At 39.8% G+C, this 25,661-nt stretch overlaps 1 protein-coding gene across 3 annotated transcripts in view; it reads right to left on the bottom strand.

Moving 5' to 3' along the window:
* Matr3 (matrin 3) overlaps positions 1-19,011 on the bottom strand; it is a 36,844-nt gene extending 17,833 nt beyond the window's left edge. Inside the window, exons 1-2 of one of the 3 annotated variants that reach the window (XM_090331429.1) lie at positions 18,945-19,011; positions 5,484-6,572 (exon numbers count right to left, since the gene is read on the bottom strand). In XM_090331429.1, the coding sequence (XP_090187555.1) occupies positions 5,484-6,395 (912 nt within the window). In that variant the 5' untranslated portion in view covers positions 6,396-6,572; positions 18,945-19,011. The remainder of the gene's footprint in view (positions 1-5,483; positions 6,573-18,944) is intronic. The other 2 variants (XM_090331427.1, XM_090331428.1) reach the window with 2 other exon arrangements.
* Positions 19,012-25,661: the final 6,650 nt, after the last annotated feature.

The following is a 25,661-nucleotide window of genomic DNA, read 5'->3' on the forward strand; positions in this document are numbered from 1 at the left end:
AGGTGTATAAATTAGAATAGTTATTTTCATTCAGCCTCTAGACATGCTTCAAGTGTACTATTTACTAAATATATAGTTTAAAATACTCCACAATTAATACTACCATACATGCTAACATGATTTTACAGGAATGGCTTACCTAGAAAATGTTCCCATTGGTCAATAAAGTTTCCATATTTCCCTTAAACAAGCAAGCATATTTAAGAAATGCTTGCTTACAAATTTTGAGGGAACTATTACATGCATCATTACTTGCTCCTTTATGACTTATCTTAAATTTAAAGGCATTGGTTAATTTATTTTCTTCCAACAAACTTTAAATACACATATAAAACTAACTTTTAAACAAATGTAAATAGGTAAGTAGTGAGCCCACTAATAAACTGCCTCAGTTCCATTCTGAAATTAATTACTGAATGGTGACTTCTAAGTTATTTTAACTAGTTGTTACAATATCCTCAGGCTTGAAAAACAAATAAGTAGTTTAAAGGTAAACTGATTATCAGAACACTTCCAAGATCATAGAAAGTGCTCTGGAAAAAATACTTAAAAAAAAAGGAATTGAATTATCATTACACTGCTTACAAATGTCAATTTATAAGTTTTTACATCTACTATTTATGTCATGAATTCCCACAAATTAAGGATATTTCTCTTATATTTGCTGGTCACTTAATACAATTATAGATAGAATGTAGCACCAATTTACAAGTTACACCTCTCTGAAGTCTCAAAATGTTATTTTATAATAAATGACATTCTAATTTCTAAGATCTGATTTATATTACAAGTTTATACACATTCCTAATGTCCTAACAAAATTAAAACCTTTTGAAAGTAGCAAAACTGAATATATCCAAGCAATATGACACTTATTTATTTAGAAGGTGCGAGATACTAACTAGTATCTCAAAACTAGTTATCTTAAAAATAGTGGTTAATAGGAACAGGGATTTCCCTAGTTGGGACTGTAATCCTGTATTTGAGGTATATAGTTTCTACCTGTAAAGCAAGTGACTACTGCCTTATTGCAAAGTAACTTCCCCCAACCTGGTCCTGGGGCTTGAACTCAGGGCCTGGATGTTGGCCCTGAGCATCTATACGTTATAAAGACTAGCACTCTAACACTTGAGACAGTGCCACTTCTGCCTTTCTCTGAATAGTTTAATGAAGATGAGTTTCATGGTCTTTTCTGCCCAGGCTGGCTTTGAACTGTGATCCTTAGATTTTCAGTTTCTTGAGTAGCTAGGGTTACAGGCATAAGCCGCTGGTGCCTGGCTTGAAGGCAACTTTTTAAACACCTGTAAGCAGAAGCACCATAGATAAAATTCACAAAATTCAACAGTGAAATTAAACAGGTATTTAAAAAAATCCTTATGAAATCATGTTTTAGAAGAATGGCCTATGCTTCTAATTTACAGGAGACGAAAAGGCTACAAAATGGAAAGGAAATGTTGCCTAATTTGTGGTATTTTTCAAAAGTTCATGGAAAAAATGTTGCTAAGCCTTTAAGAGTGCTGGAAAGATTCGATTAATCATTCATGTTCCCAAACTACCTACCCCTAACTTGGAGTACTGTACCAAACCTTTTCCTTTCTTTCTTTTTTTTTTTGAGGGGGGAATACAGTACTCTGATTTGAACTAAGGGTCTTGCTCTTGCTAGACAGGTGCTATAATATTGAGCCAGGTCTCTAGCCCTTTATTTGAGATGGAAATCAATCTAGACTGGTATCCTCCCTATTTTAGATTTCCTATTCTAGACAGAATGTCATGGGTGCACTCCATGGCCAAACAATGCAAAAAGATTCTGTTGGCCTCAAAATACTATCCTCAACTATGTCTCCCAAGTAGCTAGGATTATAGATACGAACCACTGGCAAGTGTCCAGAGATTTTAAAAACAAAAACAAACAAACAAACAAACAAAAAAGCACTTGCCAGGGGGCTGGGAGTTTAGTAAGCGTGGTGGTAGAGTGCTTGCCACCCTAGCTCAGGGAGAGTGCCCAGGCCCTGAGTTCAAGTGCCAGGACTGACAAAATAAATTAAAAAAAACAAAAACAAAAACAAAAAAAGAGGGCATTTCTTTGAGGTCAGGAGTTTGGGCTAGCAGTAGAGTATTGCCTAGGATACACGAAGACCGGGGGTTGATTCCTCGCTATCACACATGTAGAAAAAAAGTCAGGGCCAGGTGAGGTGGCTCATGCCTATAATCCTAGCTACTCAGGAGGCTGAGATCTGAGGATCAAGGTTCAGAGCCAGCCCTGCCACAAAAGAACCTAAGACTCTTATCTCCAATTAACCTCTAGAAAATGGGAAGTGGGGCTTGGCTCAAGGGTAGGGGAAGTAGCCTTGAGCTGAAGAGCTCAGGGAGAGCATCCAGGCCAAGTTCAAGCTCTATGACCCACAAAAGCAGAAAGAAAAAAGTAAGAAGTGGTGTTGTGGCTCAAATGTTAGAGCTCTAGCCCTGAGAAAGCCCATGGACAGGGCTCAGGCCCTGAGTTCAAAAACAAAACAAACAACAAACTTGCAAGCGGTTGAGGATTTTGCTAGGTGGAAGAGCACTTGGTTGGCTCTGACTCGTGCAAGGCACTGAGTTTGGTCCTCAGCTTGGTGGGGAGGGGGATAGGAGAGAACCTTGTGGAAGATGAAGAAAAAAAACAGGGCAATTTCTTTTTTTAGTTCTGGGCTGAGAGTTTGGCCTAGTGGTAGAGTGCTTGCACAAGAAACTGGAAGTGCTGCTATAGTTCAAGTGGTAGGGCTCTAACTTTGAGAAAGTCCACGGACAGTAGTCAGGCCCTGAGTTCAAGCCAAGACTGGGGAAAAAAAAATTAGTTCTGTCTAGATTCTGCACTGAGGTAACTATTACACAAGATTAATAAACCAAAAGATTCACTTTTTGAATTCTTAAGTTTCTGCAGGAAAACTAATTTATCTTAATGTTTCTGAGATACCTTGTTATATAAAGAATAATTTAGGAAGCACTCCCTGGATGTCAGATAAAGTACAATTTAAGGGACTCTAAAGGGAAACTAAAAAGAAAACAGAAAATTCAAGTGACAAGACATTTAAAGGGCCATAGTGGGTAATTTTCTTTAAGTAAAAGGAACTTGAAGGAGTTTGAGACTGAGACAATACTACTTCATATTCTAAAATAACCTGGAAAAAGACTATCACGGAAAGTCATCTCCAAAATAGAATACACCACACCATGACAAATGTGTTTTTTCACTTAAATGTCCCATTTCACAGTAAGAACTTTTGGTCACATAGGCTATCTAATGTTACCAATGAGGAAAAATAACAGATTTTCCAAGTTATGCAGCAATACCAGAGAGCAGGATTAAAAGCTTCAAAATTTTCATTACCTATTTCTATTACAGTAATTTTACTTAAGGTCACTTCTACATTAGTTATAAAAGGATCCACTCCTAATTATTTTAAGTATTTTTTCAATGTTGTAGATAAACATCAACTTTTAAGGCAACGAGAAAACATCAAGACCCCATGTGTTTAATTAAGCTTCTTAAAATTGGCCCAACCTACAAACACAAGTTTTATAAATCAAATAAGCAAAAGGCCTCAAAATTAGTCCTTAAATATACCCAGTACTTTTGACAGAAAACTCAAACTAGCTAAAATCTATTTTTCTTTAATAGGCTAAAAGGTTAATTCTTGTATAAGATAGAAGGTATTTTAACTCTTAAATCTAGTTTCATACTAGATTTCATACAATACTTTGCTCAGTTACCAGTTTAGATCCATTTAAGTTCTGGCTTTCTTCAGCAATTAGAAAGTAACAAAACCATCATACAGAAATCCAGAAATTTTATCTGGATATGTTTTCTCATGTTTTACTTTGTGATTTTCCAAATAGCTTTATGACTTCAGCAGAAAAGATTTCAAGTTATTTAAAATCATTTTTTTAGATCCTATTATTTCTTTGGAATTTAGAGATTTTTTTTTTGTGAAAACATTGGTCATGCCATTTCTGCCTACTGTTTTATTTTTGCATAGCTGCAAAAATACTGAGTTGGGAGTCACCTGAAGTTTAACAAATCTTTTCATTATATTATACACCTATATCTTTAAAAGTAGCACAGAACAAAAACTAAACTTCATCATAGAATTAATATATTCAAAAAAAACTAAATTAACAGTAAAACAACTACCAAATGAAATTTGCTCCTGAGTTTGGAGTTCTATTTCTTTCACAAAAATAAATCTATAAAACTAAACTTATCTTAATACGAATTAAAATTTAAAAGATAAAAATGCTGAGAGCTAAACAAAAAGGGATTGGTAATACCCCTTAATAGAATATTAAAAACTAAGTCTCTAAAGTATGATTTAGTCTATTAAAAAATCAATATTCATAAAAATGAATTTTAAAGAAACTGATATGAAAAGAAAATAATCCTTCCAAATGTTACTGTAAAAGAAAAACCCTGGAACAGTAACCATCAAATCAATTTCATGACAGCAATTTATTCTAGTTAGTAGCTTACTATAAAGCACATTAGGAAAAATGGATGGTCACAGATTATGGATCAAGCTAGTAGGGTGTTGCAATGTTGACTTTAAGTCAACTGTAATACACTAAAAAAAGAAAAAAACACCCCAGTGAGAATAACACTGAAAAAGTTGAAAGAGAAAGCAACATATTTACATATTTAAAAGGGCATTCTTTGAAAAAGTTCCCATTTTATCAGATGTGATACTTTAAAGAGAATTAGTTTTCTTTTTCCTAAATGACTACACTAGAAGTCTGATAAGCCTAAGTGAGAAAAAAAGAATTTGCTTACAAGGAACACAGAGCAGGATACTGTAGTAATTGACTTATCAAAGTTTCTAAAGGGACAGATGCAATATGGGATAATAAAAAGTGAGTTCTGAAGTATGTTTAAGAAGGTTGTGGAAAAGGAGAAAAAAATGATGAAAAATTTCAGTTACAGTATGAAAGTTTGTGTTTAAGGGAAATTAAAAAAGGAAGAATGAACTAACCTAAATATGAAACATACTGAAACAAACACCAGGGCTCTACATTAACTCCCTGTAGCCACAGATAAGGAAAAAAAGAGAATTGTTCAAGAATACATCTTTACTACATACAAATCAGCAATCAAGACAGATGGAGAGCTGAAATCTAGCATCCTAAATGGCAGAGCACATTGACTTCGAAAAAAAATGCTTAAAACAATTCAACAAAGCAGACAAAAATAAAAAAAACCTGCTTAAATATATGATAAAGAAGAACATATTGATGCCAAAACCAACAAGATAATCCCAGTGGATGACAGCTATGTGGCCAGAAGTAATCTAGGCAGACTGTATTAATGTAAAGCCCTGGTTTAAAATCTCAAAAACAATTACCTTTCAAATAAAGTGTTCTCATCAGACTATAGAATTAGAGTGAAAGATATAGGTCAATACAGAATAGGTACTACAATGTAAAAGAAATTAGAAGCATCTGTTGCATTAACTCACCTTATTAGAATGAACTGGCAAATCACATATAGAGCACAGATGGGGATAACCCTTCGGTAAGAGTCCATGGAAGTCTTCAATATTGCTACTTGGAGGAGCGCCCCTCTTTTTCTCAAAGAGAGATCTCTCTTGTAAGGGGCCAGGACCACGTCCCATTCTCTCATACTCACTGTCAAATTTATGATAGTTATGCGAAGTTTCACCAAAAAAAGAATCATCCCTACACCTTTCTCCATCTCTTAATCTGTCATCTTCATAATCCATTCTGTCATAATAACCAGATTCTTGAGAACGACTTCCATGGTCATAATCAAGCACTGGGTTGAGACTAGGACCACGATCATCAAAACTATCTCTTCTAAAGTGCCTTTTTTCTTCCCAATCATCCCTAGGTACTCTGTATGGTGGCTCCCGTGTAGCAGATCTGCCATCTCTACCATAACTCAAGGTAGGGCCTTCTTCAGTTCTCCTCCTTTTAAGCTGTAGAAGGATTTGGGGCAAATTCTCAGGAGTAATCTTGTCCTCTGGATAACGACTCAGTTCATCTAAGTCTCTAGCAGACAGACCAAAGCTGGCCAAAATGTTACTGGCCTGGTCTGCATCTCCGCGGTGTTGAGAAGACAAAGGGAGTGGACCTCTACTTCCAATGTTAAATATAGACTGTAAATTATGGGAAGAAGTACTAGCAGAAGACAGTGCACTATGAGCTCCTTGTTGATTCAATGAAGAACTCATTCCAAGATTCATTAAACTAGCAAGGCGTGCAGTACCCTGGTTCATCCTTCCAAGAGATGCTGGCATACTTAAAGACTGGGTAGCAGCAGCAAGAAGGCCTATTCCTGCTGCAGACAGGTCACGCCCATGACCCTGTGAGTCCCTACCGAGAGATGACTGCTGGAATGACTTGGACATTGTAGAACTATCTCTTGTCTATTTTATAGATTGGAAAAAAAATTTTTTTGAAAGACGGCCAAAAAGAAAGCTCAAACTAGAAAGCTAGGTTAACTTTGCTTCAAAAATGGTAACGCCAAGAAAAAGGATCAATAAGGACTGTAGAATCTTCTTCAAGCTGAGAACCAGCAGACAACTCTGTAGAAAAATAAGCAATTTTAGTCATAAATCCCTTTAAGTAGATGCCGTTTTTTTAAGAAAAAAAAAACTTACGCATCATGTTGATAAAAAAAAAACATTAAGATCTCAATCTTACAAGGAATTTATTACATATCTTAAACAGATTTCAGATGTATGCAGAGCCTGCATATATTTAAAAAGTAGTTTTTTCATTCTAAAATTTATTAAAAGGAATTTCATATTGTTTAAAAACATTTAAACTCAAGGGTAAGATGTTGGAGTACATCAAAATTTCAGTGAAAACACAGATGGGTTTCTTCTTTCAGAAGAACAAAAATACACCCTATAGTATGATGCTTAAATTTCAGAAGACAAAAAAATTAAATTAAAAAAAAAATCAAGGTCAGCAAGTCAGAGATGAATCAGTTGTATTGTTTTGAAAAATGAGATCTATTATCACTACCAGAAAGAACCAAGTAAAATCACAAGTAAATGAAGCTTAGGGGTCAAGTACCTGATGTAAGACTTAAGACCAAATAATAAATGAGACCTTCATGCAGCAAAATCAAATTGAGGTGAAGACAGATGTGAGTAAGAAAATAAGTCATTTCCTACAGTTTTAAGAGTTTCTGCCCAAATTTATGCCATACAACAAACTGCCACCCTACACCAGGCAGTGCTTGTTTCTTATCTATTCCTATAAGGTAAGGAGAACCAACTCTCGTGAATGCGAAAAAAGGAGATTTTCCAAGAAAAAAACCCAAGTATAGGAAATATAGGTGATTTAAAGAATGGAAACAATTCAAGTTAGCACCACCATCAGTGCTCAGTAATGTTCAGGGATACAGCACCTCTATAGCTCAAAACATGTAAAATATGAAAGTGAGATCTTGGTAACTCAGACATGTGTAAACTTTTCCAAGAACAGCCCAATCACTTGAAAATTTTAAATTCAGATTATGATCCACCAAGATGTTATGGATGAAATTGCTTTTTAAAAATTATCATCGTACCTCAAAAAGGTTAGCATAAAAATATGCAATTTTTACATGTGATTCTCATAGCTCTAAAAGATATAACAAATGTCCTCAGTGGCATATTTTTATATTCACAACTATACACGCGAAGTCTAATGCTCTTTGCGAGAGAAGTCTATTGAGGCATTGCTACCTAGGCTTCATTATTCATATACCCAAGAGTAGTATTTTAATGTTAAGCTTTAATAACTAAAAAAAAAAAAAACAAAAACAGACAATATCATAGTTTCTAGTGTACCACAGGACCAATATTCCCCCAGTGATAAATTTAAAGTAAGGATATAATGTATAAACTCAGTGGGCAGAGGAAGTATTAAAAAAAAAGTTACAGGGAAGAAAGATTTAGACTGGACTTCAAAAAATAGATGTCATAAAGTTAAAAGACACAGAAATGCCATAAGAGGTGACTGGAGTTACAGATGTTTTTTGCACACCAAGAAGATGAATTTGAGAAAGACATCAAAGAAACTAGTTCTAGATAAGATCGACTTAGTTAAGTTACATAAACTTTAATGTAAGATTTATAGAGACAAGAGTTAGTGAACTTGAGATGAAAAGTCCTTTGCTATGCATTTAAGTTTTCATGCGTACTTTTTTCTAAAATCAATATCTGTAGTTGTTATCAACATATTTTTTAAGCATCAAGGTTATTAATTAATGCCTTAACTTTATTGCTGTAACCAAGCCTTTTGTTATTCAAAAGGGCTTTCTCAGAGAATTATAATGGTACTTATGTATAAAAAATTTTAAAGAACCTATTTTAAGGTTTTTATATAATCAGCCAGATGGTGGTAGCTCACACCTACAGGAGGCTGAGATCTGAGGATTGCAGTTCAGAACCAGCTATGGTAGAAAAGTCCAAGAGACACTATCTGCAATCAACCAGCAAAATAGCTGGACTTAAAAGCGTGGACTTTCAAGTATTAGATTGTCAGCTGTAAGTGGAGAAAGGGAGATGAGATGTGGGGGAGAAAATAACCAATGAATCTGGGAAAGTTAGCAGTAGGTAAAAGATGGTAAAACAGAAAATGGATGTCAGAAAAGGGACAAACAACAAATTCCATGACAATGTGCAATTCAATGACAGCAAACAATACTCTCACTATGAGCTTCAACTTACAATGTAGCTCCATACATTAAATTACTGAAAAAGAATTTCAATCATAAAACAAATTGTCAAAAATACTTTTATTGCCACATAAAAATCAGAAAACAACACTGTTAAGAAAGCACTTAGGAAAATAGTCCCTTCAGTATAAGCCTTTTTTTTTGGGGGGGGGGGGTCATGGAGCTTGAACTTGGCCTGGGTACTGCCCTACCTCTGGGCCTGGGCGGTGTCTCTGAGCTCTACAGCTCAAGGTTACCACCCTACCCTTGAGCCAAGCCCCACTTCTGTTTTCTAGAGGTTAACTGGAGATAAGATTATCAAGTCCTTTTGTGCCCAGGCTGGCTTTGAACTCTGATCCTCAGATCTCAGCCTCCTCAGTAGCTAGGATTACAGGCGTGAGCCACCTTGCCTAAGCCATTTTTAAGGGCTTGTTCACATGACACCTGCTGTCCACAGTGTAAAAATTAGCACAATGTCAAGGCATTTAATTCTTACTAAAAATTCATAAAAGATTGGTGAGCTTTTAGAGAGAAGTACCACCAATAAAACAGGGATCTTCCTGCCTCTACCTTCTTAATGCTAATATTACAAGCATGTTACTATATCTGGCTTTAAAATATGAACTTTTCAAATGGTTTTCCTGTGATTGTAAACTTGTTATTTCATAATAAGATGTACTCAATGTTAACACGATTTTGGAAACAGTAAAAAAAAGAGCATATTGTAAAAATCTAATTTACTCATGAATTCTAGATGGTCACCTAAATGGAACCTTTCACTTGGGTGGACGGAGGAAATACCTCCCTCCATTAATAAACCAGGAAACTTATCAAGGCTTTAAAATGTATTTATGAGTAAGCTAGGATCAGAATAGTGCAAGAAAAAGACTGCTGGCTAGCTAGTGTGACTGCTAGCACTACTAAACAAACATCACAATATGATATTCAACTGCTTAACAAACAGACATAAAGCTATACTTATGTGTGGATAAGAAATGTTTCAATTAAGCCGATGTGGTATTGCATGTAACCTCAGAATTTGGAAGACTGAGTTAAGACTGAATTGGGAGGACAGCTGGGTTACACAGCAGTGCCTCTCTCTGAAGACAAAACACAAAGAAATGTTTTAATATTCCACACCCCTTCTCATTCCATGAATATCTGATATTCTTTTTTTTATTTCTTTTCTGATATTCTTTACTAAAAGGGATTTTCTTTTCAGATTAAAATGTCAGTAAATATGATTAAAATGCTGCTTTAAGGTACTACCAACACACAGATCATAGCTACATTCTCAACTGATTAACCTTTTTCAAAAACAATTTCAAGATGATTTAACAATAAAAACCACAGTCAAAAGATGGTTTATAGTTTAACCAACCAAGCAAAACATTCTTTGTTTCATCACAAAAAGTTGCAATGTTGCCAGGCATCGGTAGCTCACACCTATGATCCTAGCTACTCAGGAGGCTGAGATCTGAGGACCAAAGTTCAAAGCCAGCCCAGGCAGAAAGTCCATGAAACTCTTCATTTCCAATTCACCACTAGAAAAACCAAAAGTGGTGTATTGTGGCTCAAAGTGATCTGAGGAGCTCAGGGACAGTGCCCAGGCCAGAGTTAAAATTCCATGATGGGGTGTGTGTGGGGTAGGGGGGAGGAGGAGTGGTAGAGTTTCAACATCCAGAAAATCTATCTTCTTCAAAATTCTTTTTCAGGCATGAGTGTGCATACACACACAGAGGTGAAAGCCAAACATCTGAGAAATTTCTGAACATTTTCTCAAGGTCAAACACTTAGTGATTTGCTAACTTTATGGAATCACAGTAAAAGATTTAAGTATTGTTGAACAAGGCAACAATACAAACAAATACTGTCTTAAAAAAAGTCACAACTGATATCACTAGTAGGTGGCAGAAATACTGCCATCATCATCAACTGATATCGTTTAGAAAGTCTGCTGCTTGACTTTTGTCACCAGCCAAATAAAAATACTGATTTCTAAGACTTTCTGAGACCTTCAGCATCCTTCCATCCTTCAAGCCCAGTCCACAGATCAGGTTAGGCAAGTGCTCTACTGCCCAGTTATATCTGTTGCCCTCAATATATCTAATAATGATTTTATTTAAAAAAAAAATGACACCGGGGGAACTACTAATTGATAGATGTTACTAGGCCTGGGTCTTGAACTCAGGGCAAGGTACCTCTTTGTGCTCAAGGTTAGTGCTCTACCCCTTGAGACACAGTGCTACTTCTGAACTTTTCTGAGTAGTTTATGGAGTCTCATAGACTTTCCTGCCTGGGCTGGCTTCAAACTGTGATCCTCAGATCTCAGTCTGCTGAGTATCTAGAATTACAGGCCTGAGCCTCTGGTACCTGGCTTTGATATAAATTTTTTTTTTAAGTTTGAATTTCAAAGGTTTTATATTATGAGCTGGAGACTAATAAGAGAGAAACCTAAGCTCAAACTCCAGTATTGCCCCCAACTAGTCTTAAATTTTGTGTTGAGTGCCAGTTTCGCCTTTTAGGCATTTTTGCTAAGTATCCCAGGCTGGCTTTGAGGCTTTGTTTTGTTTTGGTTGCCTGGAGAGCTTGAATTGGGGGCCTGGGCATTATTTCTGAGCTCTTTTTGTTCAAGGTTAACGCTCTACCCCATTGAGCCGCAGTAGTACTTCTGGTTTTCTGGCGGTTAACCAGAGAAAAAGTCTCATGGACTTTCCTGTCCTGGGCTGGCTTTGAACTGTAATCCTCGGATCTCAGCCTCCTGAGTAGCTAGAACCTGGACTGAGTTTTTCTTCTTAAATAACCACTGAACTTTTAAACAGTTTAATGAAGGCCATAGGACATAAAGTTCTAGTTCCCCTTTTTCAGTCTTGTATAAAACAATGTGTCACATTGTAGGAAATAAAACATTGGAAACCATAGTGCCAGGAAATAAATATTAATACTTTTATTACTGTTAAGATACCCAACAAACCTGGATTTTACTTCTAGTCAACTTCATGATTCTTAGGCTAATGGGACAAAAGAGGATTGTTGCAAAATACCTTCAACTGTGAAGTATCAGCATAAGGCATTCCCATTTATATGTGAAATATTTATTCCTTATTTCCTTTGTACTCATCTATAGTTATAATGAAACCTCTCCCTAGGCTATTCATATTTGATAACACAGATGTATAAGAAATTTTACTATTGCCGGTCAATTAGGCATAAAATCAACAATACTTGATAAGTTATTTGCACAACAATGTACACTCAGCCTGATCTAGGATACAAAGCTGACTTTCAGGTCTTCTCAAGCAAAATCAGTGGTTTTCTACAGAACTGGATTGTACATTTTAAAAAGTATCTCTTTACTTAGTATTTTACTTTCCTGGTCCCCACAAACATGCACAACTCTGATTTTACACACAAAGAATTGGAACTTAGGAGCCAGGAATGTGGCCTAGTAGTAAAGTGCTTGCCTAGCATGCATAAGGCCCTGTGTTTGATTCCTCATAACTACATACAGAAAAAAAGTCAGACGTGGTGCTGTGGCTTACAAGAGAGAGAACTAGTCTTCAGAAAGCTCAAGGACTGTATGCAGGCCAAGTTCAAGCCCCAAGACTGCCCCCTCCCCCGAAAAAAAAAAGGAGCCCAAATGCTTCTACATAATGCATATTTACTTCCTTGTACAAAAAAACAGAAATAGAAGTAACACCTACCATATAAGAGTATAAGAACCGGTAATAAATTAGATGCCATAAAAACGAAGTGTCAAGTGGGGTGCTGCTGGCTCATGACTGTAATCTTAGCTACTCAGGAGGCTGGGATCTGAGGATCACAGTTCAAAGCCAGCCCTGGCACAAAAAGTCCATGGCACAAAAAGTCCATGAGACTCTTACCTTCAATTAACTACCAAAAAACTAGAAGTGGCAATGTGGCTCAAATGGTAGTCTTAAGAACTCAGGGACAGCACCCAAGCCCAGAGTTCAAGCCCCACAACTGACCAAAGGGAAAAAAAAAAAAGTAAAGTTGTCAGGCCAGGAGCATGCCTAGTGGTAATGTGCTCACCTAGTCACCTAGCATGCACGAAGCCCTGGGTTCAATTCTCCGAAACCAAATACACAGAAAAAGCCAGAAGTGGTATTATGGCTCAAGTGGCAGAATGCTAGCCTTGAGCAAACAAAATGTATCCAAGGACAGAGCCTAGGTCCTAAGTTCAAGCCCCAGGACTGGCAAAAAATAAAATTGTCAGCTGGGAGTCACTCCTATAATTCCCAAAACTCAATAAGCTGAGATCTGAGGAAGAAGTTAGAAGCCAGCCAACGTAGACAAATCCATGAGATTCTTCAATTAACCAGCAAAAAGAGGTATGCTTTAAGTGGCAGAGATGCCAGTCTTGATCAATAATAAATAAAAATAAGGCAGGCGTGGTAGCTCATGCCTGTAATCCTAGCTAATCAGGAGACTTGAGATCTAAGGATCGAGGTTCAAAGCCAGCCCAGGCACTAAAGTCTGTGAGACTCTTTATCTCCAATTAACCACTAGAAAATGGGAAGAGGGGCTGAAACTCAAGGGGTAGGGTGGTAGCCTTGATCTGAAGAGCTCAGGGACAATGTCCAGGTGCAGAGTCCAAACCCCATGACTGACCCCCCCCTCCAAAAATCAACTCTTTAGTCAATCCACGGTGGCTCATGTTTGTAATCCTAGCTATTCAGGAGGCAGAGGATTTCAGTTTGAAGCTAGCCAGGGCAGAAGAAAGTTGAAGAGACTCCTCCAAATACCCACCCAAAAGGTCAGAAATGGAGTGAAAAGAAAGCAAAGGGACAAAAAGTGACAAAGTCCCACTCCCTCTGCCAAATGTAGTAGCAGCAAATGTTACAGAAAAAGACAAAGGGAAAAAGCTGAATCTAGTTAAAATGACTAAGTTAAACCTCTTCTTTCTTCATTTTCTATGGCCAATATCTTTACCTCTTCAATCTTCCTTCAGAATGCAGCCATGACCTCCCTATTCCTTCACAGCTATAGCTACAATTCAACCCTTCTGCCTCTCAGATGCCCTCCTACCATTATCCTCCAACATGAACAAAACATTACTCATTTCAAGCTACGTAAAACCCCATCATTCCCTAGCACTTATGGCAAAAAATTTTTACTAGTTTTCAATGTTTTTCATATACTGAACACACACACAACACACACATATTCTTTTTTTTTGGCCAGTCCTGGGAAATTAACTTAAGACTTAGGCACTGTTCTTGGGCTTTTAAGACTAGTACTAGGTATGGGGTACTAAGGAATCAAACCAAGAACTTTGCACATGTTAGGCAAGCACAAGTGCTGGGGAACAAAACTGTGAGCTAGGTGTCTCTTAAATACTAGCAATTTTTCTGAGGCTCTAGTGCCTCCCCTTTAATCACAGAATGTTATAAATCATTTAAAAACATCAAAATTAGAAACAAAACATTTGTATAACAACAAAATCTGTACTCAAAACTGACTTAATGTCATATTTAGGGGGGGAGCTGTTTTAAGGACCAAAATTAAAATTAGGGCCTTGTACCCAGTGGGTCTCTCACTGAACTATACAACCTTTTGCTCTATACTGCCCTTCTCTGAATTTTCTAAACGAATGAAATCTTCATTTCCATTGCAATATATATTCCTGCATAGGTGCTAATATATTCTGTAAACAATGTAAGTTCCTCTTAAGTGAATTACAGGATCAAAGGATATTAACTATTTGTATATCCACAAAGGAAAACTAAGTTTCCTACATCTAAACTTTTTTTTGTAGGTAGTGGGAGTTGTACTCTAGGCCAGGGTGCTGTCCCTGAGCTCTTCTGTTCAAAGCTTGTGCTCTACCACTTGAATCTCAGCATTACTTCTGGTTTCTTGGTTAACTGGAGATAAGTCTCAGACTTTCTTGTGCTTGGCTGGCTTTGAACCAAGATCCTCAGATCTCAGCTTCCTGGGCAGTTAGGATTACAGGCATGAGCCACCAGCCTGGCATTCTAAACTTTTTCATGAAAAATTCAGGGCCTTTGCACATGATCCAATTATGGCCCTAGCGTTTGAACACATAATCTGGGCACTGTCCCAGAGAGCTTTTTGCTCAAGACTAGTGTTATCATTTGAGCTACACCTCTACTTCCTGCTTTTTTGCCAGTTAACTGGAAGATGTCATTGCTGGCTTCCAATGGAAATCCTCAGATCTCAGCCTCTTGAGTAGCTAAGGTGAACAACCAGTGCCTGGTCACATACATGTTTTTAACAGGTGTTAATAGAACATTTAACAAATTATCCAATTCTTGAACTGCACAGATTGTTCTCTCTTTTGAATATTCTGCTCTTCAGATTTCAAGAAGCCTATTCACTTGCATGTTAATTCCTCTTGTAAATTCCACTAAAATATACACCTGTTTTAGTGCTAATATTTCACATGTCCTTTTATTGATTACAAAATTAAATGTCGGCTGGAAGTATAACCGACAGCTCAAGGCCAGTCTTGGTTAGAGTGAGATCCACTCATATAAAAATATAACAATAAAGTCCCCTTTCTGGATAATATAAAGTAGAAAAAGTGACATACAAACAAGTAGATGTGATCTCAAGGAATTTCAGGAAAATATCAGGAAATATAAATGCCAACATCCAGAGATAAATTTTGAACTTACCTCTGTGTACATGTTTTTATACTCCTTTAAGAAAAGGATCAAAATTGGGGCTGGGAGTTTGGCCTAGTGGTAGAGTGCTTGCCTAGCATGCATGAAGACCCAGGTTCAATTCCTCGGTACCACATATGTAGCAAAAAGCCAGAAGTGGTGCTGTGGCTCAAGTGGTTGAGCCCTAGCCTTGAGAAAACCCAGGGACAGTGCTCAAACCCTGAGCCCAAGCCCAGGACTGGGAAAAAAACAACAACAAAGAAAAGGATCAAAATTGCCAGGCATGGTGGCTCACACCTATAATCCTAGCTATTCAGGAGGCTGAGATCTGAGGATCGCAGTTCAAAGCCAGCCATGGCATTAAAGTCCCTAAGACTCCGATTAAACACTAGAAAACTGGAAGTGGCACTGTGGTTTGTTCCAGGGGTAGGGCCTTGATCTGAAGAGCTCAGGGACAGAGCCCGGGACAGCGCCCAGGCCAAATTCATGTCCCATGACCGCCAGGGGAAAAAAAAAAAAAAAGATCAAGGCTGATAACAAATTCTCTTGTAGCCAATTTTTATTACTCTCTTAAAATACTGCATCAAATAGCTGTAACCTCTTTTTTATACTAAAATGAGCAGATCCTCCTAAACAAACTTTTTCAATTCTAGAACACACACACAGACAGCACAAATTACAGATTTAATTTTTCGTGTGCTTCTGGGGCTTGAACTCAAGGGCAGAGCCCTACCACTGAGGTGTTTTTGTTTCTTTGTTTTTTGAGACTGGGACTCAAACTCATTACCTGTCCACTTTCACCTACTGGCAACCAATCAAGCCATGTTTCCAACCCCTGTCCCTCAGGCTGTTTTTTTGCTAAAGGATGGCACTTTACTACTTGGGCCACAGCTCTACTTCCATCCTTTTGGTGGCTGGCTTTGAATCAGTATCCTCAGATCTCAGTGTTCTGTGTAGTAGCTAAGCTTACAGGTTTGAGTCACTGTGACCATCTCTAATCAGATAGTGTGTGTGTGATACTAGGGATTGAATTCAGGATGTTGTACTTAAGTGCTTTCCCACTAGTTACATCCCAATTTCAGATTTTTGAGATGCCTAACGATTAGCATTTATCAGCACAAAGCCTCTGGACTATATCTCAAGGACAAATTCTATGAAGTACAGCCTTTCCATTTTAAGTACATTTATGAAGGAATATGACCCAATAAACAAGGATTCTGTAACATGTAGACAGAATCTACCAAATTAGGTTTAAACTGTGATACTTCTAAATTTACATAAAAACATCACTGAATGCATGTTATTAAAATTTTAGTTTTCATCACTGATTTGTAATATACTTGGCTTAAAAGTATCAGCAGTAAAAATAGTATGTTTAGACACATTCAACATAAATGTTCACATGAAGACAAGTTAAATCTTTTCATTATTAGTCGAAAATGCTGTATTAAAAGCTGTACATAAGAAGTGGCATTTGGCTCAAGGGATAGGGTGTTAGCCTTGAGCTCAAGAGCTCGGGGACAGCAGTTCAAGGACCACAGTTCAAGCCCCACAACGGACAAAAAAATATATATAAATATATAAAAGCTGAATATACATGAGTGTGAAAGCATCTGACAAAGATTCCTCTGGGATTTGATGTTTAAGAAGTTATGTACACACTACCTGATGAATGTAACTGTAACCCCTCTACATCATCCCAACAATAAATACAAGTAAAAACAAGTTTCCTCTATGGGCTGACACAAGATTCAGTGCCAAGAGATTTAAAGAACTTCATCACAAAATTTTCCAGGGTAAATAAATGAGCTCTTTTTCAATTCTTAATCAGCCAAAAAAATCTTCATGTGTTCAAAGTCGAAGACATTTTAATTTAGTTTATTCCAGAGCAAAAGATTCGTCAGAACATTTTTGCAACAAAATTGCCTCCTCCATTTTCTTGACTTCTAAAATAATGTTCGAAAATTATGTCCATAGCTGGGCATTGTGCTACCAGCCCGTAATTCTAGCACTGGGTAGACTGAGAAAAGCATTCAAGGCCAAGTTTCGAATACATGGTAAACCACTGTCAAATTAAATTAAAAAAAAAAAAGAAAAGGAAAAAGTAAACATTACATAAATCGACAAAACTGTTAGTAAAATCTTTTAAAATGATTTTATTTTGAATAGCCTAATATGTTTCTGCCAGCGCAACCAACGGATCAAATTCACCTGGGAGGAAAATGTAACACACCATTTAAAAATATTATGCAAGTTTTAATACAGAGAATGCAGTTTCAATACAAAAATGCCATGATCACCACCTACGAAACCAACGACTCGTTATCCCAATTAATTATTCTAGAGAGCAATTACGAACATGCTAAATGTCCTAGAAATGTTTAGCTGAAAACATGTCACTGATCCAATAGGAATATTCCACAGAAGACGTTATTTCACAAGACCGAGCCATAAGGAAGGATCAGCATTTCGGAGGTAGTCATCCACACTACAAGTAAAATACAGAGCATGGCACAGATCTAGTCATGGGAAGAACGGTGCGGCTACTACATCATGGTACTCCAAACCCTTTGTCTGGAAACCGGAAGGTCCCACAAAACATGATCCTGTCCAGATGAGCCCGTGACCAACAGTATTTTCATAGGGAACAGGAATGTGAGGTGACTGAACAAACATGGACCAAATCCGCCTCCCCCCCCCCCCCCCCGCATGCAGGCTTCATCCACGACGCAATACGAGAAACAAGCGTTAACGCTTCATTTTCGGCCATTTTTACGAGATGGGGTGGGGGTGGGGGGTGTGTTGTTCCAGATGTCTGGCTAAAATCGCGCGGGCGTCTGGGCAGGGAAAACGGGTTGGGGGGGGGGGGAGGGAGGGGAAGGTAAGGTGCTCCGAAGCAAAGGGCGAGGATGGGCTTGAAAGCAACGACACCAGAAAAACAAAAAACCAAACCAAACAAAAAACCCCCACGTAGCTCGAAACAGAAAAGCTTCCCAGTGTTCGAAATCCTCCATTTTGGGGGGGGGAGGTCCCATTTTCAGAGGAAAACGGCAAACGCACTCTTTGGGGATGGCGCTACGCGAGGCCTTCGCTAGCTCAACTATCCGCCCCAAACGGCAGGCCCCCAACGGACAGTAGGTCCCTCAGGCCTCAAACGCTCCTCCCGCCCCCTCACAACGCGGCGGCCCGCGTGTAACGGACTCGTCGTCCCGCCCCCGCCCACCGCTAGCCCGAGACGCGGGAGGCTCGGCCGATAAGCAAACCTCAGGACCCCGGCTTTCCCGCGGCACCCTAGGCCGCTGGCTGGAAACGAGTCTTCCTCAAGAACCGCTCACCTCCGTCACCTGCGGAGGCTGGTTGCGCTGCCACTGCGCTCCTAACATGGCGGCCACCGATTAGGCGGCTCACATACGCAGCGCGAAGGGAGGCAGAGAGGGCGAGCGGGAGCGAGCAAGAAAGGCGCGCCGCCGGCTCCTTGCGGCCCCGGTCGCCGTCGCCGCCCCCTCCCGGCGGACGCAGAGCGCCCCTGGACACCCACCCCGACTCTTACCCGTTTCGCGCCTACCTGAGGGGAAGGGAGAGGGGAAAAGGAGAGGTACCTCTCTCCCTGTGAGCGGGACGCGGAGGCTCCCACAATCCCCCGCAGCAACGGCGCAGGCAAGAGGAGGCGGCGGCGGCTGCAGCACAAGAACTAACCCACTCTCGCGAGAGCGCTCGTCCCAGCCCCTCCGGCCCGGGTTCGGCGCGCCCCAGGCTCCTCCCCCTTCGCGGCTTCTCTCGTTCTCGCCTTTCCTGGCGTTCCTTTCGGATCCCGAGATCGCTTCTCCTCAGGCTGAGGCGGGAAAATGGGCGGCTCATCTTCTTCTGTGCTGGCGTCCCATTCCCGAAAAGGGTTCCTCCCACACCGCTGAACATTGAAATGCGAAATTTAAGGTGCGTAGTGGTAGCGCTTAGAGGCTCTGGCGTACACGTAATTTCTACAGTCTGCAGTTCCCTGTCAACGAATGATACTTCAGGGAATTGATGCTATTGGGACTGGTTTTTAAATAAAAGGTATTTCCGTCCTGGAGAGTAACTATGGGCAAGAGACTTAGAGCCTCTTCCCTCCTAGACTGCCACTGAAGCCATTTATGTCCCCATTTCAGACAAGAAAAAAGAGGCAACTCGTTCAAACCATTCTCAGAATTCTGCTGTAGAGGGCAAGGAATTTTCCAGCACAAATAATGATGAAGGCTCACTATCGGTAAGCAACACAAGTAACTCAACCTTCAATAGCTGTAAGAGGTTTAAGTTGACAGGAGACATTACAAGCTTATATAAACTTATCAATGGTGAAAAAGCTAGTAACTACTCCTGGAACGCTACTTAGGCGTTTCCTGAGTATAGCTATAAAAAAAAAAACAAAAACTGCTTAGCCAGGCAGGCAACGGACTGACACCTAGCTACTCAGGAGGCCGAGTTCTTTTTTTTCTCGGGTGTGGAACTTGAATTCAGGGCCTGGGCGCTCTTACTGAGCTTTTTCCTCAAGGCTAGCCACATACTCACAGACCTGAGTTGTGGTGATTTATTGGAGTCTCATGGACTTCTTGCCCAGGCTAGCCTGGAACTTCTGATCTCAGCCTGCTCAGGAGCTAGGATTACAGGCACGAGCCGCTGGCACCCAGCCAGAAGGCTGTTAAAAGAGGATTGAAGTTCAGGACCGGGAGTTTGGCCTAGGGATTAGAGTGCATGCCTACCACACACGAAGACCCGGGTTCAATTCCTCAATACCACATGCATAGAAAAAAGCTGGAAGTGGTGCTGTGGCTGAAGTGGTAGAGTGCTAGCCTTGAGGAAAGCCCAAGGACTGAATTCAAGGCCCAGGTCTGGCAAAAAAAAAAAAAAAGTTAAAAAAGAGGATTGAAGTTCAAAGCTACAACAGAAAAATCTGATCATCTTATCTCCAGCTAACCACCAGAAAACCAGAAATGGAGCTGCTGCTCAAGTAGTGGAGCAGACAGGTAAAGTATCCAGGTTCTGCACAAACACACGTTTCACCTCAAAACAGGTGCAAGTCTATTTAGAAAACACTTGTGTGTTCTACCTCGATGGGAAGTGTTACCACTAGACTCAGTAGAGGACACCGAGTGTACAAATGAGTTGGGGTAATGAGCAATGGCCTGGAGTTTGGCCTAGTGGTCCTGTGCTTTCCTAGCACAAAGACCCAGTTTGATTTCTCAGTACGAACTTCACAGAAAAAGTGACAAGTGATGGAGTGGCTCAAGTGGTAGAGCTCTAGCCCTGAGAAAGCCCAACAGTTCTCAGGCCCTGAGTTCAAGCCCTAATACTGGCCAAAAAACAAAAACAAAACTCGTATGAGGCAATATCTAATAACAAGTGAAGAGAAGGAGATAATACTCAGGCACGAATATTATGCATGAAATCCAGTGCATAGGCAGATTTTAAGAAACCTTAAACAAAACCTCAGGGCAGTGCCCAGGCCTCAACCCGTCTTCCCCCTCCACACTACCCCCTGACATTTAGACACTAACCAACCTACATAAAAATTCATACCCTGAAGAACAAACTCAAGAACAATGTGATGAGCACACATGAAGACTAAAAACAGTACTTCAAAACATTAATGACATTTCCAGTGATGCTGGAGAAGTGAAAATAGGAATGAGCACATTCAGAGTACTCAATGTAGAAGTCAAGATCACTGGTGACTGCGAAAAGAAAAGTCAACTGAGATTTTTTTCTTGGCCAGTCCTGGAACTTGAACTTGGGGCCTGGGCATTGTCCTTGGGGTTTCTCAAGGCTAGAGTTCTACACCTTGAGCAAGAGCACCACTTCCAGGTTTTCTTTATAAGTGGTACAAGGAATTGAACCCAAGCTTTTTTTTTTTTTTTTTTTTTTTCTTTTTTTTTCTTTGCCAGTTCTGGGCTTGAGCTCAGGGCCTGAGCCCTGTCCTTGGACTTTCTCAAGGCTAGAGCTCTACCACTTGAGCCTCAGCACCACTTCCAGCTTTTTTCTATGTATGTGGTACCAATGAATCAAACCCGGGTCTTCATGCATGCTAGGCAAGCGCTTTAACCACTAGGCCAAACTCCCGGCCCGTGAACCCAAGCTTTTGTGCATGCCAGGCAAGCACTGTATCATTGGGTGACACTCCCACTCAAATTTTTGAGTCTCAGCAGCTATGTGATACTTATAAACCTGGCCTTAAGTGATATGCACCACTTTATTCACGTGTTACTTGTGACTAGGTATGTGGTTTAGAGTTCTTGCCTAGCACGTAGGAAGCACTGGGGCTTAGTTCCTTAATACCATGTAAATAAGAAAAGCCAGAAGTGGTGCTCAGGAGCTAGCCCTGAGCAAAAGCTCAGGGAGACTGCCCAAGCCCCAGGAGTGGGAGGGGAGGTGGGGGAGAAAGCACTTTCATTTTTTTTTTTTTTTTTTGAACAGTCCTGGGGCTTGAAATCAGGACCTGCGCCTTATCCTCGGGCATTTTTCAAGGCTGGAGCTCTATCCCTTGAGCACCACTCCCGAAGAGTACCAAAGAATTGAACCCAGACCTTTGTGCATGCTAAGCAGGCACTCCAAACCAACGGGCCAAATTCCTGGCCCCTCAATTCCTTCTGAGACTGAAAGGATTAAGTGGCAACTTAATTCAGCTATAGGAACTTTTAATTGCAAGGCAATAAAATTAGCTATGGATGGAGTTGAGTCCCTGGTGAGATATACATGGAAGGCAAACCTGAGGGGCTGAGATGTAGCTCAGTGGCAAAGCAATTGTTTAGCTAGTGCAGTGTCCTAAGTTCCATTCCCAGTATCAAAAAGGCAATAAAATTTTTTTCATCTGACTAGTCATGCTACCAACAGATTCCTGGACACATATATATTTAGTGCTGAGGACTAAACCCAGAGCCTTATGTTCATCAAGCACACATCAGGATCTTCAAGACCTCTTATTTTGTGGTGCCTCTGATCAAAAACAGGGTCTCATACATGGTTTGCAAGTGCTTGGACTTCCTTAGAAACTCCAGAATACTCTCGAAATTGCAACCCAACTCACCCATGGTATGTGGTTTGAATAACAGGGTGAGAACAGTAATTTTACATTTAGCAGTTAATAAGTATGGACATACTTTGTGCCACCCACCCCAAAACTCCATTTCCAGGGGGTAAAAAGTTTGCCCCCTGACAATAAGAGACTGGCTTTTCAGTTTAAGCACTTGTCTTGGTAGACAATACAAGAGTGTACAAAGTTTGGCTAATTCCATACTAATTATGAGATCAATACAAATTAGTGGTTCAAAAAAAAAACAAACCAAGATTTGCATGTAGTACTTTCCACTTTCCACTCAAGTCATGGTAGGTCATTTTAAACGTCAAAATATTCTCTAGCTTACAATGTTCCATTTTTTTTTAATTTTTTTTTTTTTTTGCCAGTCCTGGGCTGGAGCTCAGGGCCTGAGCACTGTCCTTGGACTTTCTCAAGGCTAGAGCTCTACTACTTGAGCCTCAGCACCACTTCTGGCTTTTTTCTATGTATGTGGCACCGAGGAATCGAACCCAGATCTTCATGCATGCTAGGCAAGCACTTTAACCACTAGGCCAAACTCCCGGCCCTCCATTTTTTTTTTTTTTTTTGGGTTGGTCTTGGGGCTTGAACTCTGGGGAAAGCTGCTGTCCCTGAGCTTTTCAGTTCATGAATACCATCCTACTACCTCACTACTTGAGCCATAGCAACACTTCGTCTCTAGTGCCTAATTGAATATAATAGTCTCATGGACTTTGGTGTCTAGTCTGGCTGTGATCAGATCACAGCCTCCTTTGTAGGTAGGATTACAGGCCTGAGCCTCTGTGCCAGGCGTGAGTCTCTGTGCCAGCCCCTGAACTTTTTATCTATGCTATAGCTGTCCTTAAAACATTATCCTCCTTGGAAATACAAATGTGACTAGTGGCAGAACACTAGTTCTAGTTAAAATAGCCAGTTGGCCCTGAAACTCACAACACAACCATGATCCTTAGTCTCCCAAATATATAGGGTTACAATGGTGAACTACTAGAGTTCCTGGGAGGACAAAACATCCACACCCCACAGGGCATTTACTAGATCAAGCAATAAGTCGAAACTTTGAACTTCAAATTGGTCTCCTAACCTTTATGCAGAGGTTGGCTTCAAACCCAAATCCTCAGCCCTCTGAATAGCTAGGATTAAAGATGTGAGCCACATTAATGCCTAGCTTTAAGTAGGTTTTTAAGCATTTACATTTGTTAATTTACTGAAATTGCTTTCTAACAATTTGATAATTCCAGTAACTAGAGCTGGCCATAATGCCCTAATTAAGCACAAGACTTACAGAAATCATTTTCACTACTTTAAGTCCTAATTAGATGCTCTTGGCAGGTTGTTTTCCTCTGTGTACATTCTTAAGCACTTAAGTTTTTTTCTGTCCTTTGGGTTCTGCATAATTATCCCTCTGTGCTTTATTCCCCTGATTGAAATTTGAGACCTGATTAAAGATTTCAATGCATTTTTCAAAAATTTATTAATGTTGCTCTTTGCAACCTGGAGAAGCAGAATGGAATACCGGAGATGAAAAAATGAGAAGAGAGCAGAGCAAGTGTGGACCATGATACTCAAGGCTCTTAGCACAGGAGCACCAGGCAAGCTTATTTATTTGGTTCAGTAGAGACTATAGGTCAACACAGGTTACAAATGTAGAAACCAAGGCTTTAAAATATTTTGTTACAGTCACTGAACTAGTAATTCGTGAGAGCCGTAACTTAAGACATTTACCTTACTCCCTGTACCTCAACCTTTGCTGGGTCCAGATCTCAGCTTTCTGAGCACTGGTGAGGCATTCCAACCTCTTACCTCTTTTCTGGTCTTACAACTCCCTATCTATCCAATGACAGAGGTGTGAAAAGGGGCATAAAGGACAGTACTTGTAAGCTTCCAACTTACCTTTAAAATTTTCCCTCGTACAGTGAGGGTTCTTTTGTCACCTTGTCTGTGACAGGCAGCTTGAGCATCCCTGGCAGTTTCCATCACAGCATGGGTCAGGAAAGGGATGACAGAAAAAATGGTAGTGATTAAAAAGCTTTGGGTGCTTTACATTAGTATTTTTTGCTGATACTGGAGGATTTTTTTTTTGTTGTTTGGTTTTTGTCGGTTGTGAGACTGGGTGCTGTTCCTGAGCTCTTTTCAGCACATGGCTACTGCCCTACACCTTGAGCCATGGTGCCACTTCTGATTTTCTGGTCATCAATTGGAGATAAGTGTTTCTTGGATGTTAGTGCCCAGGTTGCCCTTGAACTGAAATCCTCAGATCTCAGTCTCCTGAGTATTTAGAATTGCAGGTGCGAGCCACTTTGCCCGGCTTGGTACTGGAGCTTTAACTCAGAGCTTTGTACTTGCTTGGCTTGTACTCTTATCACCTAAGCCAGGTTTCCAGGCTGGCCTTTGGTGTTTTGGAGATGAGAGTCTTGAGGGCTTCTGCTGGCTTTTGAATCACAGAGTTGAGTCACTTGCCCCAAACTAAATGTCACCAGGGCATAAGTTCCTTTCCTTAAAAACAAAACAAAATAACTCAATTAAGAAATCCTGTAAAATTGCATGATTATGCTACTAAAACCTCTTGGGACAAACATGGATGGACACACACATGAAGAAAATTATCTTTCAAAGTATCAAAAAGGGAATTATAGATGTAGCCCTACTGTAGTTGAAATGGCAATCTGCTCACTTAATATACTAGACAAAATAGTACAGAGGCCTGATTAAGTGGAAAGAGATGGCTATGAGTTTAATCCCTACACAAAATTACCCTCTAGCCTATTTCTGACATAAAAACAATTTTTTCCATATATTTTTAAATTGTAATTAATAGAGTGGTTATATTCGACAGAATATATTCATTACTTCACACACATTGATATCCCTTCTCATGTTTTTGTCTCCATTTCCCTCCAGACCCCCTCTTACAAAAACCTTTTCTAGGGCCAGGAGTTTGGCCTAGTGGTAGAGTGCTGGCCTAGCATGCACAAAGACCTACTTTCAATTCCTAGGTACCACATATACATAGAAAAAGGCAGAAATGGTGCTATAGCTCAAGTGGTAGAGCTTTAGCCTTGAGAAAACCCAAGGACTGCTCAGGCTGTGAGTTCAAGGTTCAGGACTGGCAAAAAAAAATTTCTAAGGACAGAGATCAAAGGCTCTGTTAGAAACTGAAGATTGGGGGCCGGGTGTTTGGCCTAGTGGTTAAAGTGCTTGCCTAGCATGCACGAAGACCCGGGTTCGATTCCTTGGTACCACATATATAGAA

Source organism: Megascapheus bottae, chromosome 4 (genome assembly GCF_031878675.1).
Source record: "Megascapheus bottae isolate mThoBot1 chromosome 4, mThoBot2.hap1, whole genome shotgun sequence".
In the NCBI taxonomy this organism is placed as follows: Eukaryota; Metazoa; Chordata; class Mammalia; order Rodentia; family Geomyidae; genus Megascapheus; species Megascapheus bottae.